The sequence below is a fragment of the Pygocentrus nattereri genome, chromosome 22, assembly GCF_015220715.1.
Source record: "Pygocentrus nattereri isolate fPygNat1 chromosome 22, fPygNat1.pri, whole genome shotgun sequence".
Taxonomy (NCBI): Eukaryota; Metazoa; Chordata; class Actinopteri; order Characiformes; family Serrasalmidae; genus Pygocentrus; species Pygocentrus nattereri.
In genome coordinates this window covers 12,499,723-12,518,326 of record NC_051232.1, presented here as the reverse complement: position 1 = coordinate 12,518,326, position 18,604 = coordinate 12,499,723, and the positions used below count along the sequence as shown (strand labels likewise).

General features: G+C 40.7%; 1 protein-coding gene across 7 annotated transcripts in view; it reads left to right on the top strand.

The window, feature by feature from the left end:
- Positions 1-18,604, top strand: part of si:dkey-253i9.4 (rap guanine nucleotide exchange factor 2) — a 61,121-nt gene extending 42,517 nt beyond the window's left edge. For 3 of the 7 annotated variants that reach the window (XM_017717450.2, XM_017717448.2, XM_037532766.1), the window contains 18 exons: positions 481-645; positions 745-852; positions 962-1,165; positions 1,309-1,417; positions 1,709-1,952; positions 2,437-2,597; positions 3,028-3,042; positions 6,175-6,415; positions 6,868-7,251; positions 7,605-7,816; positions 7,915-8,038; positions 9,294-9,317; positions 10,394-10,611; positions 11,903-12,019; positions 12,400-12,549; positions 12,891-13,062; positions 14,650-15,191; positions 17,457-18,604. In XM_017717450.2, coding sequence (XP_017572939.1) covers positions 481-645; positions 745-852; positions 962-1,165; positions 1,309-1,417; positions 1,709-1,952; positions 2,437-2,597; positions 3,028-3,042; positions 6,175-6,415; positions 6,868-7,251; positions 7,605-7,816; positions 7,915-8,038; positions 9,294-9,317; positions 10,394-10,611; positions 11,903-12,019; positions 12,400-12,549; positions 12,891-13,062; positions 14,650-15,191; positions 17,457-17,482 — 3,216 coding nt within the window. In that variant the 3' untranslated portion in view covers positions 17,483-18,604. Of the gene's footprint in view, positions 1-480; positions 646-744; positions 853-961; positions 1,166-1,308; positions 1,418-1,708; positions 1,953-2,436; positions 2,598-3,027; positions 3,043-6,174; positions 6,416-6,867; positions 7,252-7,604; positions 7,817-7,914; positions 8,039-9,293; positions 9,318-10,393; positions 10,612-11,814; positions 12,020-12,399; positions 12,550-12,890; positions 13,063-14,649; positions 15,192-17,456 lie in introns of those variants that run through there. The other 4 variants (XM_017717449.2, XM_017717451.2, XM_037532765.1 and 1 more) reach the window with 4 other exon arrangements.

Here is an 18,604-nt window from a genome sequence, read left to right as displayed (position 1 = left end):
TATTAGTGTGGTGGCCTGCAGAAATTGTGACTTTATTTTAGGAACAATAAATAATGCTCATTATGTGTTTTAAACCAAAAATTAAGCATTCAAATCAAGCTCAGAAGTATTTCAGAGGCTACATTCAAGATGTGGAGGGGGGAAAAAATCAAGATTTTTGTCCTCTCTGCAAAATAGACGTCAACGTCATCAGAAAGATTTCTTCAGACTTCAACACATTTCATTCTCTGTGTTTACTTGTTTGTTTATTTTGTGATTTCTAGTTAACCTAATATACATTTGTGCAAATGGATGTCAACGTCTAGCTCTTGCATGTCTTAGTTGAACATCAGGATAGTCTTAGTTGAGGATAGTTCTGTTACAGCCATTTGTATCTTCACCATTAGTATTCGTATCAGAACAGACATGATAGCTTTAAGTCATTGACCTACCACTGGAGCAGACTCGGGCATCATTAACGTCTTTAAACTCATCTCCCAGGGCACATCGGAGCGATTGATTCAGCATTTAGTGGAGGATCACTCTGTGGTGGACCCCACATACATTGAAGACTTCCTGCTGACCTATCGCACATTTATGTCCAGTCCCCTCATCATTGGCCAAAGACTACTGGACTGGTTTAATGACCCCGGTTTACGTGATAAGGTACGGAAACTTTTTTTTTTATACAGCTGATGCCCCTATCATCATTCCATTCTCCTCTACAATACACAAACATGCACTCATTTACTCTTTCGCTCGCAGGTAACACGGGTTGTGTTGCTGTGGGTTAATAATCACTTCAGTGACTTTGAGGGAGACCCTGACATGACCAACTTCCTGGAGGAGTTCCAGAACTGTCTAGAAAGAGAAGTATGAAAATATGCCTGCACAAGTGCACAGATATATTAATATATATTAATATTCAGTGTCCTCCATGCGTATACACTAATGCCTCTTTCTCCCTTCCCTCTCGGAGCAGAAGATGACTGGTCAGTTGCGCTTGTTGAACATTGCATGCGCTGCTAAGGCCAAACCTCGAGTGGTTTCCATCACTAGGGTCTCTCGGGAGATGGTGCTTCCCTTCACTCTGATTGGTGGCGCCGAGAGAGGGACACGCCTCTTCATTAGCAGTGTGGAAGTAGGCAGCAAGGCTGAGGAGGCGGGGCTTAAGCGTGGAGACCAGGTAGGACCAAGTCACTATGGATATGACAAGGATAGCATGTTAATAGCTCCTAAATTTACATAGTAGCGTAAATAGCTCCTAAAATTATGCCTTTTTTTTAATGAAAAGTGTTATTAATCAGTACTCTTTCTCTTTTTGTGTAGATATTAGAAGTGAATGGACAAACCTTTGAGAATGTACAGTTATCCAAAGCCACGGAGATCCTCAAGAATAACATGCATCTGTCCATGACAGTCAAAACCAACCTTTTGGGTGAGTCCATTGATTTTAATATACATACATCTGCCTTCCTATGTAGGGTTTATGTTTTATTCCTGAAATTCCTAAAACATTAAATGGCATTTGAGTCCTGCCTTAGACTTGGCACTGATTATATATAGTTTAAATTTGAGTGTTTGGATCAAAAATATGAATCTACCCAGCAAAAACTGGCAAACAACTTAGACATCAAAACAATGGGCCAGGCAGGTCACAAAACGAAGAATACTGAAGCTGAAATATCAACATTTCAGACAAGCGGTGCAGATTTTCTCTTTCTCTCAGTCTTTAAGGAACTGGTGGCCCGAGTAGCAGAGGAGCGAAAGAACGGTGTTCCTCATCTTCCTAAAATTGGCGATGGGAAGAAAAACTCCCGTTATTCTGCACCTGATATTGCAATTGCAGCTGGGGTCATCAATCAAGAAAAGGTCAGCAAGAAGGCCAAAGCACACACCATGGGCGGCCGCAACAAACTGATGAAGATTCTGGACAAAACGCGCATCAGCATCCTACCTCAGAAACCATACAGGTACCAATACAAGCTCAGATATACTGAAGTCACGTATAGTTCCATACAAGAGTCCGAGGCACCTGACCGTTTATCTTAGAAGTGAGCGTGTTTCTACCAATGAAAACACCAAATAACATTAGAATACAAACAAGCAGAAATACGGTATAAACTAACAAAAACTTTTATGGTATAAACTTTTAAAAAAAGTTGCTGATATCTGGAGCTAGTCGATGCCCGCAGCCAACACAGATATTGATTAAATTCCATCAGGAACACACTTGATGTAATGTGATGAAACATCAAAAAAAACCTTCGGGTGAATAATTTGTAATATATAAAACAAAACTATAATTTATTACTGTATACAAACTAGCAAATTGTAAATATGGCAATTGATTCTAAACTTTTGATCATGCATATTAGTACATCATTTCGAAATTCCCATTCACCAGTGTTATGCATGTTTATCGCATGATAGGAGATTATTTGTTTTGCTTGACAGTGACCTCGGGTTGGGGCAAACGCAAGACGACACCATCGTAGGCATGAGGCAAGCCAAGCAGCCTCCGCCCGCCGTGCCCGTCAGCGGAAACCTGTCGTCCAGCAACCCTGACTTGGCACAAGGCCAACAACGTATCATTGATTACAGCACACAACCACCCGGTAAAGTCAACACTCAGCCCTGGCTGAGTTAGTCAACTATGTATTGATCTGTTACAGCATCTTTGGTCGACTCTGTCAGTTTAATCATAGTGTTTATTTATGTGTTTACTTTTGTTAGATATTTCTGCAAGTAAAAGATTAGACCATGTTGTTTATGTCAGGCCTCAGAAACTCAGTCCATAATCAGGAGTAGCCCTAAACCCACTGAGCTTCATGCGGCACATAGCAGTAGAACAAGGCCATTCGCTGCATAATACATGTTCACCCAGCGCACAGCTGTTCTGTTCTCGTCTCGCTTCCTGCTTTACTGTCTTATGCTTAACTACACAGTGTGGTTGTGCGTGTGTGTTTTTGTGTCTTTGTGCCCTGCTGAATATGTTTATAATGCCTGTGTGAGATTCTAACTCCTCTTGAACCTTCTTGCTCACAGCACCTGGATTCACTCGTGAGTACTCGCGCACTGATGGGGCTCTTGCCGCTGTCTCAGTAGAAACACCTGTTTTATGCTTTTACCATCTCTGTCAACACCTGTCTTAGAGATCTTTCACTTCTCCTTGGCTCTGGGAAGCTGTCTCATGGCTCTAGCTGCAATGTCTTGAGTAGTTTTGATTGCGCACCCCGTCCCTTGATAGAAGATAGTCTTGCTGATCCGGCTGTTTCTGTAGATCTGTCTGCCAGCTCCTTCACGTAGACGAATTAGTTTCAGAATTAACACCTTTATGGATGTCGCTACTCTTCTCCAGATGTGTTTGCTCTGTCTTTATATAATTGTTATACAATTAGGGCTGCAGTGATTTTCTAACTTGCGGAATTTAAAAATTTTGTTTATTTATTTTGAATTATTGACAATTATTGACACAATACTGATACAACAGTATTTCTCAATAAGGGATGTGCCTTTTGACAAATTGTGATATTCAGATATCCATAAGAGTTAATGCTGGGAAGGATGACCTTCGGTTAACTGAAGGGAAGAAAATACAAGGAAAAAACTGACTTTGGCCAATGTTGACATTGGGATGTAGGGTTATCTTTTTAAGTGACAGCACCTGACCATGTTTACATCGCAACAAGCAGAATTTATTTTGGTGCGTTTTTACTAGTGCAAAAAATCATTTATATTTTGGGTTCTAGAAAACAACAAAAGTTCTGTCTTCTGTCTGGTGTTGTAATGTTTAGAGAGCAGTAGTGAGCGATGTTTGTTTATTTGAGCTTGAACTGCTTTTGTCATCACGTTGACAGCCTCAAAACAAGCCATTTTTTGGCTTGTGCTATTATAGAATTGAATTGTCTTTCAGAAAAGGGTAGTTAATCTCAATTATTTGTATGACAATTGTCAACTAAAATGTTATGATCGTGCTGGAGCCTACAACCTCTGCTCTGTACTGTTCTAGAATAGAGAATGAAATGAGTGGACATTTGGACAGATTGCAATGCCTTATTATACTGTTTCAATTGTATAGTGGGCCATGTCGTCGCTTCACTCACTAAAGATGATGATAATAAGAATAAGAGGAAGAACATCTTTTTGTATAACACGTTTCATACTGGTAGTGCTTTACAGGCAGGGGATATTGAATAGTAACAGGAAAGACGATGACGGGTCAAGTTTACAGAAGGTGTTTGCAGAAGGTCAGTATCAGCAGATCTAAGATCAGGTGCTGAAACATAAACAGACATTCTGGTTCACAGGTGCTTTAAAATTATTTAGAGCTTTAAAAACCTATGAGCACAAATTTAAAATCTATCCTGGAAAATGCGGGTAGCCGTTGCAGTTCTTTCAAAACAGGAACGATGTGATCTCTCTTGTTTTTGTTAGGATACATGCTGCTGCATTTTGTACAAGTTGTAGAGGATGTATTGTTTTCTTTAAAGCCCAGCAAAAAAGAGCATTAATCAGTTCTGCTTTTAACAAGCGCATTAACAAGTTTCTCTGCTTCACAATGAGATAGAAAAGGCTGAATGTTAGCTGTTGATAATTGCTCTAATAAAGGCACCACTTAAACATTTCTACAAATAACCGTTAGTTGCAGCCCTAATTGTAGTAATTCATACTAAATTCTCTTCATAATCTACCTTTCTCATCAGGGTGCAGTTGCCCTTATTCTTCTTTCTCAGCTGTCTTCTGTTACACACTTTCCCAGCTACTCGTCTTGCCTGTCTGCAGTTATTGTTCTAACAGTTCTGTGATCTCTAGAATGTCTTAATTGTGACTGTGTAGTAGCTCAATCAGTCTGTTACATGTTTCTCCAGTCCTCTAGATAAATCTGTCCTTGATACTGTCATTTTCTGGTTTCCAGTAATTTGGGTTTGAGCTCAAAGCTCTGATCCTTTTGTTGATTCGAGCTACTTCAGTTCCAGCAGACCATCTGTATGTAATTTGTGCTGTGGAACTGGGACCCTGGTGCTGGTTAGATAGCCTAGACTGGCGATCCTGAACCTTGTAAGCTTTCACTTTTGTCCTCTCCACAGCTTCAGTCTGCCACTTCATCAGTTCAGAAGTTGGATGGATTATGCATGGCGCTAAAAGCAGTTCCCCCGGTCAAAGAAGTACAGCACCTAAAAACATGGAAAAACATCAATAAGAGATCTTAAAAGAAACCTGGAATAAATAAGAGCCGAAATTGACATGTTATTAATTTAAGAAAGACCCAGTACCCTTTTAGCAAAGGAGAGTGTTAATTGTTTAATTGGCATTATTCATAAAAAGGCTACCTGGCTATCAATGCAGAATGATCAGACCCCGTTCAGACAAAGCCATCTAGAACGGTAAATGATCTGGTACAGTAGCATTTTAGTAGGATCATCAGCTATTGTTTTAAAGGAGTGGTGATTATTATATGGTACTACTGTAGTGATTGGTCATACAGTCTGTGAAAAGCGCTGCCTTTGCAGTTACAGGTATCTGTAAAACAAATTATGGCTTAAAAACAGCTCAGCAAATGATTTTCAGCCTCATGAAGTTCATAACAAAAAGTGTAAGAAAAAGCTTGCAGGGAAAAATAGCCTGATATTGCAGTATTTTTGGTTTAAAGATAGTATAGATATGTGGTGCCCCAATAACCAGTGTTCTGTCAATGACTTGTTAAGGTTTTAAACCCAACATTAGACTGATAGATTAAATGCATTTCTGTCTTAATCCACTAGATGGCACTGTTTCTTTCTGATAAGAAAACATGCTTGCCCAGACTTCAGGAGAACTGGGCCAAGTCCCCGCATTCACACAAGAATCAGAAACGGCATTAAAACAGTGATAAGAGTCTTGTAAACATAAATATTGTAGAGCTGAATAGTCAAAAATATAATCGACGGATTGGTCATTTGCTGAGAATTGTTTCCCCTTAATTTGTTTGAATAGTCATATTGATTTGTGTATTCCATGCCTTTTGTCGGTATTCCATACCTTAGGTGACTGTCCTCTTTAGTTCATTAGGAGATAAAGGTCAGGGTGGTTGAAAAGGGGATGCCAGACTGAAACTGGAAACTTAAAACAAAGTGAAAGCTTATGAACTGCAGGATGGTACATGTTATCTAAATGATCCAAGTTAAATAGTTTTTTACATCAATTATTTTTCAGAATTACAAGATCAGGTGCTGCGAGTTTTCAAGGCAGACCAACAAAGTCGCTACCTGCTGATCAATAGGGACACCACAGCCAGAGAGGCCGCCAATCTGGCCATCAGAGAGTTTGGACTCACTGCAGGACCTGAAGCTTATTCTCTGTGTGAGGTGTCAGTCACACCTGAGGGCGTCATCAAACAGAGACGACTCCCAGACCAGCTCTCAAAACTGGCTGACAGGATTCAGCTCTGTGCCAGGTGGGCTTTGGGACAATGTGCCATACACACACACACACACACATAGGCATACAGTTAGTTTTAATTCAGCCCACTTAAGTCACTCACATTGTTGGCAATGAAATAGGTACAGTACAGTGCTTTATGCAAAGTTTATCTACAATAGAAGCTGCTTTTGAAGGCACTGATTGAGGAGCATGTTTGTGGAATGTACTAGGAGTGCACCTGTCATGGATTTTATCTGTAACAGCAACGTTATTTACCTCGGAATATGTATTATTTACCAATTGTTATATTTGTTTATTCATGATCTAATGATGGCTTTAGGTGTTGCAAAGGTAATTTAGCAGGTACTGTCATAATGGGCTTTGGTAGACCCTCAGCTGGTGTTGGTCAGGCTAGGACAAAATAAATATAAACAATGACAAACGTATATAAACAGTGAATTAATAAAAAGTTTTTTTTTCTCTCAGGTACTACCTTAAGAGTAATATGGATACTGAGACTTTGTGTTCAGACGTTGAAGCTCAAGAACTGCAGCGGGAGTCTCAGGTGTGTCTGCTGTCTCTGAGCTCCATGGAGATAGCCAATCAGCTCTCAGCACGCAACTACCTGCTCTTTGCCAACGTTGAGCCCACAGATTATATCATAGACCTCTTCAAGCTCCGACCACATGGCCCGCCCACCAACCTCCGAAGCTTTGAAGACCTTGTCAATCTGGAGACCTTCTGGGTTGCCACAGAGATTGTGCGGGAGTCTAACCAAGTCAAAAGAATGAAGATTATCAAGCACTTCATAAAAGTCGCCCTTCACTGCAGGGACTGCAAGAACTTCAACTCCATGTTTGCCATTATCAGGTAAGTCATCAGCTCTCGCTGCTGTGGACCGTGTTCTGTGGAGCTACAGTGAGTTGACGCAAAGGTTCAAAAGGTTTTAAAAACAAAAAGTTATACACTTTTCTTCAAACGTTTCGCCTTTTTCTAATTGCAGTTGATCAGGTAAGACATGGTGGGTGTCAGAGTTGCTTTGATTTGCACTAGGATGAAAATGTTTGACACGTAGCTAAAAAAAATTGCTGTCACCTTGTGTAAACCTGTTTACCTACCTCTCTCTCTCTCGCGCGCGCGCTCTCTCTCTCTCTCTCTCTCGCTCTCTCTCTCTCTCGCTCTCTCTCTCTCTCGCTCTCTCTCTCGCTCTCTCTCTCTCTCAGCGGGTTGAATCTGGCCCCTGTCTCTCGGCTGCGTACTACTTGGGAGCGGCTGCCAGGTAAATATGAGAAGCTGCTGTCTGAGCTGCAGGAAGTCTTTGATCCATCACGGAACATGGCCAAATACCGAAACCTGCTGAACAAGCACAACCTCCAGCCTCCGATCATCCCTCTCTTCCCTGTCATCAAGAAAGACCTCACCTTCCTCCACGAGGGTAAAACCCACAACTCATAACCCACAGCAATACCAGCTCCATCTTTGGGATCTCTCATTTGGCTTCCGATTGTGAGTTTTCATATGGCTGTGTTTTAGGCAATGCCTCTAAAGTGGACGGTCTGGTGAACTTTGAGAAGCTGAGGATGATTGCACGAGAGATCAGACACGTAGTTAGAATGGCTTCCGTCAACATGGACCCGACTATGCTCTTTAAGACAAGGTACACCCACAGTAACACTCTAAATAGAATTTTGAGTCTCCACAAAGGTTCACACACACATCCATGCAGTATCAAGCTCTGCTCAACTTGTGGAATTTCTTAAAGTTACTTAAGCTCCTTTCACACTCAGAACCCAGGACATTAATGAAATACTCATACCAGTAATGTTCAAGCTTTACGACATTTACACGTGCAGCCCTCAATAGCATTAAGCATTAAGCCTCAAGTCACTACAGTAAGAGTGTTATTAGGCACGAAGTGGAACCCCTTTGTCTGTGACAAAATCACTGTGAAACACACCCTCAAGTGGCTTAGTAATTATAACTATACAATGGCAAAAAACATAAATGATAAAAATGCACTGTTTAAAGATAACTAGTTGTTATTAATAATTGAGAGAAAAATTTGAAATGTAGAAATTGCACTCATGTCACAAACTTTAACTTTTCTGTCAAATAGTAATAAACATATCATGATACAGCACTGTTATATGCAAAAATAATAGCTTTATGATTAGTTCTGCTCCAAAACAACACTGAAAGGACTGGCAATTTCCATTAGCACTTCTATGTGATTTTCAGTCTTATTTAGCTCAAAGCTAACAGGGTTGTATTTTTTCCCACACTTGGGCTGAATATTAAGTGGTTCCCTACTCCCTACCTAATGCTCTGCATAGGAGAAAGGCATTCTGTGAAGATTTTGGGGTGTGTTTGGGCCCTTTCAGTCAAAAGAGCATTTGTGATGTCAGGCACTGATGCTGGGCAAGAAGGCCTGGTCCTACAGGTGTTCAGTAGAGTTTGAGGCTCTTATAATAGTTCTTACAGTTGGCTGGGGCAGATCTAGCAGAGCAGAAATTTCTCGTATTGATTTGTGGCAAAGGTGACATCTTAATGCAGGTTAATTGCTGTCATTTTCCCCAGGACTTGGGCGCCAGTTTACATTCACACTTAACCCCTTCCCACTTAATGAGCATTAAATTCTCAGGTGTCGTATGTGTTAAAGGGACAGTAGTTTTAATGCTTTACATGCAGATGAAAACTCTTCTCAGTGAATTTAATAATGGTTTGGGTGATATTTCCGCCAGCAGTGTTTGTGCTTGATGTCTCACTGGGCTCTTCTTGTGGTGTGTGGTCTGTGGCCTCTGTTCTGTGGGCTTCACTGTATAAGCACTTGTCTGTCTGTCTCTCTGTCTGTCCTCTTTATGTCTGTCTTTCTCTCCATCCACCTCTTTGGTGTCCTCACGGCTTTGTTTTAGGAAGAAAAAGTGGAGGAGTCTTGGGTAAGTGGGACTGTAGCTCGCACGCTCTCTTTCTTACACCTCTTTATCTTTCCATCTACTTTTTAATCTCTCCTGGCTTCTTATTCCTTTTCCTCTTAACATTTGCTGTGTTTGTGCCGTGTTATTAACTGAATTGACTCAAGCTGATGCAGTTTTAGATAAACCCCACTAGTCGGCCTCTCTACCTTTCCTCTTCTCTTATCCTCTTCTGATCTCATTTTCATCTTCTCTTTCTTTTTCTTCTTCTCTTCTGGTTTGCCTATTTTTTCTTATTTTTTCCCTTCACTTCTGTTCTTTGTTTTTTTTTTCCATCTACTCTTCCTTTCTCTCCCCTTTTTCCTATTCTTCCTTCTTTTCTCCGTTTTTCTGCATTCCTCTCTTCCTGCTCCCTTTTCCCTTTCAGTTCTGTTCTTGTTCTGTTCTCTTCCTTTTTTCTTCTATAATTTCTTCTTTTCACTTCTGGTTTCTTGTTTTCCTCTTCTTATCTTTCTTTCTCTTTTCTTTTTTCCCCTTCTTTCCTTTTCTTTCTCTATTCTCTTCTTTCCTCTCCCCTTTCTTTTTGCTTGTTTTCTTTTCCTCTTCTGCTTTTTTCTTCTTTTTCCTGTTTCTTTTTCTGTTCTCTTGATGTCTTCTCTCTTTCCTCTTCTCTTCTTTACTCTTCCTCTCTCCTAAGGCAGCATTGGTAGCCTGTAGCATGCTGAGAACATTTAATGCATGCCCAAACAATCATTTTTGAAGTGGAACATTCACCAGTCCGAAGGTGGCGAATCAGCTGCATCCAAATATTATAATTACATTAATAATGAACAAACTGAATTCATTTCAAATTCTGTCCAATTTTCAGATTATTACTTTTTGAGTCGCATTTGTATATTCAGTTCATTTAAAAAAAAATGTAATTCTGAATCATTCCGACAATCAAGTGAAATCTAATCCAATGATGCCAAGATGTGAGATTTTGTGATGCATTGAATCGTTTCCTAAAGAACTGCAGACGAAATTAATCTCCATGTACACAGCTACCTTTTTCATATGACTTTTTTCACTCATTCGTTCACTTTTTTCTGCCTGTGTAGATCTTTAAGTCAGGTGAGCAGCTCCTCTCTGTCTGAGGTGGGAACGGTGGGCCAGCGGAGACGCGGCAGACGGAGCTCCTTCCTCAGTGCTAAGAAACTGTACGAGGCAGAGATGATGAGCAGACGAGTGCGTCAGTATCTCGACACCCTCTCTTATGAGAGTGACGAAGACACCTTACACACACTCTCCCTGAAGTGGGAGCCTGCCACCAACACAGGTGAGTTACACACTGCAGTAAGGGAGATATTCATTTTTCAGTATCACCAACAAGTTATTTTTGAAAATCCTTACAGGCAGTGTATTAAATAGAGGCGCTCAAAAAATCGGTAGTCTATAGCATAAATATGGCTTGTTTAAATTTCTCAATGATTTTTGTAACCGGGTTGTTTTGTATCTGGGTCTAATCACTGTCTTATTGCAAACATAATATTGTTGGTGAAGAACAGACGTCACCAGTCTTATCTACAAATTGCTGGTGTGGATGCTGGTTTTCATTTAAACCACGTGGCAGCACAATTCATACAACTGATCAGTTGTTTGGAGACTCACTCACTGATTTAGACCAGTGAATTCAGGTGCTGGTGCTTGACTGGAAAGAGAGCCTGCAACAACACCACCTCTCTGTGGATAAGACTTGACTGTTAACACTGTGATGATGATGATATCCCCACAATATACATAATAATATACCCACAATATACACCGCCCATGAGCACTGTACATAGGATTACAAACCCAAATCCAAACGAGTCATGATCAGTTATAAAAGGAACATTCATGAAAGGCTCAGTTGCCACTTTGTGAGCAAATAGTCGAGCAGTTTTAGAACAACATTTCTCAACATGATTGCAAGGAATTTAGGGATTACACCATCTACGATCCATAACATCATTAAAAGGTTCTGGGAATCAGGAGAAATCTCTGTGCATAAAGGACAAGGCTGTAAACAAGTATCGAATGACTGTGACCTTTGGTCCCTCAGACGGCACTGCATTAAAAAAAAATGATAAGCTTCTGTAATTATATGTAATGGAATATATAATTACAGAATTATAGCCTTAGGAATACTCAGGAAAGCCTGTCAGTAAACACAGTTCATCGCTGCATCTACAAATGCACGTTAAGATTGAAGTCCATCCAGAAATGTCAGCGACTTGTTAAAAAGAAAGGTGGTAAACATGCCTGTCCCAACTTTTTTTGTATGTTGCAGAAATCAAACATAGGATATAAGTATGTATACAACTAGTTGAAACATTAAGCATCTTGTCTTCTGTGGGATTTCCAATTGAATACAGGAGAAAAAGAACTTTTATCTACATTTTTCCTACTGTCCCAACTTTTTTGGATTTGGGTTTGTACATGTATGACTGTGTAATAGAATGTCTTCTCATTTAAAGTTCTTGTGCTCTGATTGTTGTAGGATGTTTGTTAATGTTGGTCGTTTTTGTGATAAATGCAAAGTGTGTACGTTCGTCTGTTTTATCTGTTGTTGTGTCTGCACGTGTTAGTGTGTAAGACGACTGCAGAAAAGAGGAGAGTTGACGCCTCTCCAGCCAGTCAGAGAAGCTCCACTCCAAACCAACCATCTCGCAAGAAGCCACCTGGCAAAGAACTGCCCCCATTTGGTAAGATAAACATGTTTACATATTTGTTTTGTTATTTTTTATGAGTCTTTTATAAAACTGTAGATGTGTCTGCATATGGACCATATATCTAATGCATTTAACTTCCTCTAATTGAATTTGCCCTAGTAGGTATGCTGTAACCTGGGGTACAAGATATATAACACTTTTGTTTGCTTTTATTTGGTTATAAAGAAAAGAATGAAACCGCAGAATTTAAAGAGAACTTCTCAGTGACGAACATAATGAAAAGGAAGTTTGCGTTAGAAGTGCAGACTTGTGAAGGAATGTCCCGAGAATGTTCAGTCAGCTTTTCAGAAAGATCCCTTCTAAATGTGTGTGTGTGTGTGTGTGTGTGTGTGTGTGTGTGTGTGTGTGTCTAGGTGCCCGATCACCGGGGTCCTTAAAGAAGATTCTCTCTCTCTCAGAGGAGGGGCAAGAGAGGCAGAGAACGCAGCCAGATGACAACCAATCAAACGCCTCCTCTCTGCTGTCTTCCCCACCCACTTCACCCAGCGTCACACCCAGAAAAGGTGCTACATTCTTAACTGCGCTAATTGTTTAGGTGCTTTTGGTGTTATTGAATCTGGCTGAGCTCTACATTCAGAGAAACAGACACAAGTTTTATAAGGTGACAAAACCATTGAGGAGAGTTGCACCAATACCAGTTTTGCCTTCCAGTATAAATACAGGTATCTTATCTTTAAGTATAGGCCGATAATGAGTAGCTATACTGATTCTATCTCTGTCTAAGCAAACTAATCGATAGGTGCCTATAAATCCCCTGGAAATACTGGCCTAAGAGATATATTTTCACTGTTAATTCATGAAGGGTGAGTGTGTGCGTTCTAACTGTTCTGCGTCTGTTCCGTAGGGCCGTACCTGGCTGTGTCTGAAGCACCTGATCAACTGAGTCTCCTGAGCTCTTCGTCCTCTGACCTCATCATGACCGATGACCACACACACACTCACACACACGGGCTCTCTCACACACATACACACGCTCATAACACACACCGGACGGAGCCGGACCAAATCAGCCTCGGGTAAGAACATTATTTTGTTTGTTTGTTTGTTTATCTATCAGTCGTTCCAGAAATTATTGAGAAGTTAAGGTACTCGGGCCAACCTCAAAAACATGAAACACAGTCAGGTCATGGGCCTGTATTCACTGAGCTTCTCAGAATAGATCTAAGGATAAGATTCCTGTTTTATATACTGTGACTTTACTGACAGGTTCTAGATCAGAGCTTCTACTCTGAGAAGCTTTGTGAATGTTCACTCTGAACACTGTTATGAAGAGTCAAAAAGAACATACAGCTGGCTTCTGGTTCCAGTCCGTAAATTCATTTAAAACAAAGCCCAGAAATAGAAGTTCCAGAAAGATGTTGTTTGGGCATTTAATTGACCCATAACATCCATCCATCCATCCATTTTCCAAGCTGCTTCTCCGTCAGGGTCGCGGGGGGAGGGGGGTGCTGGAGCCTATCCCAGCGGTCATCGGGCAGAAGGCAGGATACACCCTGGACAGGTCGCCAGCCCATCGCAGGGCAGACAGACAGACAAAGACAGTCACTCACACACACACCTAGGGGCAATTTAGCATACCCAATTGGCCTGGCCGCATGTCTTTGGACTGTGGGAGGAAACCGGAGAACCCAGAGGAAACCCACGCATACACAGGGAGAACATGCAAACTCCACACAGAGAGGACCCCGGTCACCCACTGTGACCCACCACGCCACCGTGCCGCCCTTGACCCATAACAAAAAAACAGAATATATGGTCAACACATGGAAGAGCATTTAGACTCATCTGTTGCCACTTAAAGAAACTGAATTGTGGGAATTCTGATGCTTTAAAACTATGTGAATAATTGGGTGATGAAGTTTTTGGAGTTTGCTTTGTTAGAGCAAGGCTGTCAGACTGAAGTAAAAGGGCCGTGTAAAAAAATCTTCAAATCTGCAGACCAAAGGAAACAAAGATTTTATTTCATTTTAATTAATGTTGTGCTGTGTCCTGAACTTGCCCTTTAAAAAAGAAAAAAAATATACATACACACACACACACACACACACAAAAGCATCAACAGTAAAACACAGACACCTGTAGTAGACCTCGAGATATTTCATGACTACTTGAAATATTCAAAATGTATATGTCCCCAGGTCTTTTAAACCTGCCTGCCAAGAACTGCAGCTGAAATGCATTTTGGTGATATGACGGGAGTTGAATTGTGCAGAAATGTATAACCGCTGTCCTATAGATTGTTGTTGGGGTAAGAGAGCTGGAGCACATTACGTTGCAGTGCATGCTGGGAACTATAGTGCAGCACATTGTGAAACAGGCAAATATAAATAGAAAATTTAAAATACTTTTGTGGGTTGGATAGGATCGTGTGGACCTTGTGTTGTGTTGGAAGCATTTAGTTATCTGACCCAAATCTGTGTAGCATACAATTAGAGCTTTTTTTAATTAACATACAAAATATCAGCCAATGAATTGTATTTTGAGCTCAGAATTGAAAATGGTATTGAAACTGAACCTCGTTATGCCCCGAGCTTATGTTAGCATTCATTTATTTACACAAGACAATTTACTAATTTACAATTACTGCGTCTCTTCTGTCTCAGTTCCTACTCACTGACCCAGGACCAGTGCGACCGCGCCTCATTGGATGCAGCGGACAGTGGGCGGGGCAGTTGGACCTCCTGCTCCAGTGGTTCGCATGACAACATACAGAGCATTCCACAACGCATAGGCTGCTATGACAGCCGCAGTTGGGAGACGCTGTCGGAGGTGCCAGCAATGGGACGGAGTCATTCGGCCACGCCCATCACTTACTGGGGTGATGATTCCGAAGGCGACACGGGGACAATCAAACGTAGAGGGGGGAAGGACGAGGTGCCGAAAACCCTGGCAAGTCGGAGAGAGCGCCGATTCCGCGAGCCCCCGCCCACTCCTCCCGGCTACACCGCGCTGTCGGTGGCCGAAGCAGAGGAGCTCAGCCACAGTTACGCACACGGTCGACGCCCACCCGATTACAACTCAGCCCTGCAAAGGTCTCGCCTCATGAAGAGGTCATGTGACTTAGAACCACCTCCGCAATCACGCTTGCCCAGCCGCTTGCACGGATACACTCACTGTCCTTCACCGCGGCGAGCGCCATGTGATGGTGAGGAATTGTAGTTCCGTTTGATGGTCTGTCTGAAGGATGCACAATAGCTTAGAAACTGTAAGACTGAAAAGTAGTTCAACAAAGTCAAATTTACTCTGTTCAGCAGTTACTGCTGATTTTTTAGGATAAGCATACAGCTCTAGTACCCAGCCATCCTCCTGGACACAGTGCTGTGTCTGAAGTAGGTGGACTACACTCATCACAACTACACCGAGCGCTTAGAAATGCATATATGAGTATGAATATATATATAATATAATGTATAACACATTGTTATACACACATATATAACACATTGTTTAAGTGGGAGGTTATTTATAAAAGCTATTTATTATATATTTTTACTATTTTACTGTTTTTCCCTTACATAATATAAATGTTTTTTTCTGCCTCCACCTCAAAAATGTCAAATTTATTTATAGAGCACAGTTAAAAACAGCTGTTGACCAAAGTGCTGTACAATCTGTGTAGGAAAACTGATAAAACAGTCAATAAAAAGCAGAACTAGTTAAATAATGAAAGACAAATATGAACAGTAAGACTGTAACAACAACATGAAAGATGAGCGACTCTCACACTGAAACAAAAGCTTAAACAGCAAAAAATGTGTTTTAAGATGTGATTTTAAAACCAAGCGTAGGAGCCGACCTAACATGTAAAGGCAACTGATTCCAGAGTTAAGTGGCCTTAACTGAAAAAGCAGGATCCTCCCCTGTTCTGATTTAAAGGCAGTTGAAAGGGACTGATCAGCAGAGCTAAGTGCCCTTAATGGAGCACATGGTTGTATTAGGTCAGAATAGGTTGGAGCTCGTTTAACCATTTACAAGCAATCAGAATCTTTCAATCGTAAAACGTACAGGGATCCGGTGAAGAGAGGCCAGTACGGGGGTCAATATGCTCACACTTGCGTGTTCCTGTTAAAAGACGAGCTGCAGCGTTCTGGACCAACTGTAAGCGTGAAGAGGAGGCCTGACTAACATCAACATAGAGGGCATAGCAGTGGCCATGTCTGGACAGAGTAAAAGCACGTATAACCCTTTCAAAATTTCTGAAAGATAAACAGATTTACCGTAGATCAGAGTACATTTGGAAAAGATGGAGTTAATCTGTCTAATTTAAAACCATTGTCCATTTTCACACCTAGATTGTTTATATATGCGTCCACAAGTCGAGATGGCGCCAGTGTGTGTGTCCTGCCGTCAGCTTATCAGCTTTGATTTAGTCTTTTTATTACAAATAATGCCGACTGGTTCATGATCTCTAACATAGGTCTGGACACACCACTGCCTGAAGATCTGCTTTCCTGCTGAGTTTAGTTACAACCTGTATCTAGCGTGCTGCCGCCCACCCCCACCTTACCTGACTAATGCATCAGTGGCCGGATTCACATTCTCATAAAAATTTCAAATATTCTCTTCTTTAGAAAGTCTTCATTGTTTTGTATGTAGGCTAAAGATGATTTGTCATGTACATTATCAACATCACGTTACATTGTTACAGATAAATAGAAATTCTACCATGTTTTCTTAAACTGGCTATTCACTTTGATCACATCAGAGCACCAGGGCGGTGAAATGAGGATAAAACGAAATTAGATTTTAAAGCATTTGGCAAACAGCAAGCTAATTTCCTCAGCCATCATTTCTAGTTCAACGGGAAAATCCAGTGGTTTATTTTAAGTTGTATAGAATGAAACTCATTAGAAGTTACAGTTTGAGGCTACCCTCATCATTTTGACAGTATCAGACTGTCATATGACAAAGAAAATACTTAAACATTTCTTCTTCTGGAATTCCACTTGTGCTTACAGTTGTTCTTAAGACAAACGTTTTTGAAGACAAATATTTTATCCCATCTTTTTTCTTGGGTGTATTTTTATTCTTTTTAAAATAGAAGCACATGTAAGATTTTCTCTCTTGAGACACTTTTGTGAAAACAGAATCTGTTCTTGCCTTTCATTTATCTTGCGCATGTGTGGCAGATTGTGGTCGGAACCCAATTCGTCATCAATGAAGACCTCCAAGAAGTCTATTAGGGATTACCTGACAGCTCATCTTGGTTTGAGGTTGATTATTTAGCCATGCTGTCCACATGATGCTAATCTGGTGGCTGCGAGCTTCTTCTACTTGTTAGCCTTGTTAGTTTCGTGGCTCCAGAGCGAAACTAAAGTGGAACTTCACACATCGAACGTGTCTCCACTGTGTTTGACCACACTGTTTAAGGTCTAACATTAACATATTATCTCTCTTTTCCTCTTTGCAGAAAACGAGCAGGTCTCTGCGGTATGAAAACGCTCCGCTGAGGCTGTTTGTTCATTAATGTAGCACGCTGGTAAAATTCACGATCTCACTGAAACCTGGGGCCAGTCCGCACAGCAGACCCAGACCACGCCCCCATCCAGACTCTCTACTTCTGCTGTCATCTGATTGGTGCCTGTAGCTGTCAGTCAACTCCATGAGGGGAACAGACTTTGTGGATGAGAGACTGAACACCACAAAACGTTCTTTACGATCACTGTGAGATGAGTAAGAAGAGATGTTTTGGCACTTTGAAGGAAACTGAATGATGAAGGAAGATGGACAACTTGAACAAAAGATTGTTTTGTTTTATTTTACTTTTCTGTTTTTACATTGAAAGTAGTTTTATCTTGGAAACAGTGTTATTTTAATTGTTGTCTGAAGTCAACGCAGTCTATTGATGTGTGTACGTTTAGTGTGTGTGGTGCATGTAAAATTACTTGAATCAGAGTGTGAGTGTTGAGTGGGTGTTATTGCTCTTCAGACATGGAGAAGCTGCCTGTATTAGACCTCAGAAACAACGTAATTCAGTGTTAACATCAGTATTCAGTCGATCATGATGTTGTAATGGTTTGAATCATGTTCTCTCTTCTGGTTATATTCCCACTTCGATTTCCAAATGCGATCACCAGCATTAGTATTACTGTTTATTTTTTTTATTATTTTTTTTAAATAATGGTGTATTTTATTACTGAATCAGTTTCATTCCTCTCTTTGCCAATCAAGTGGTATCAGGCACAAACTGTAACTGTTGCACAAATGGAAAAGTGTAAAACTAGAATGTTAACGTAGTTGTTTGTTTATAAAAAGTTATTGCATAGCTACTTTCTTTATTTTTACATATGCTTTAATTCAAGCGAAATGAACTGTTAGAATGCCTCCCAAGTCTCCATCTCCCTTCCAAGCCCCATCTTTTCATACCACATGTATTTCTATGTCTTTTAAAAAGACACATGGCGAAGTCTGTATCACATTTTGTATTTTTTAATACAATAATTGTACATATTGGTTATATTTTGTTTAAGATTTCAGAGAGATATAAGACTGTTTGAGGTAACATTCAGCTGCCATGAGTTTGAATGACTGACCAAGAATAAATAATGTAGCAATGGA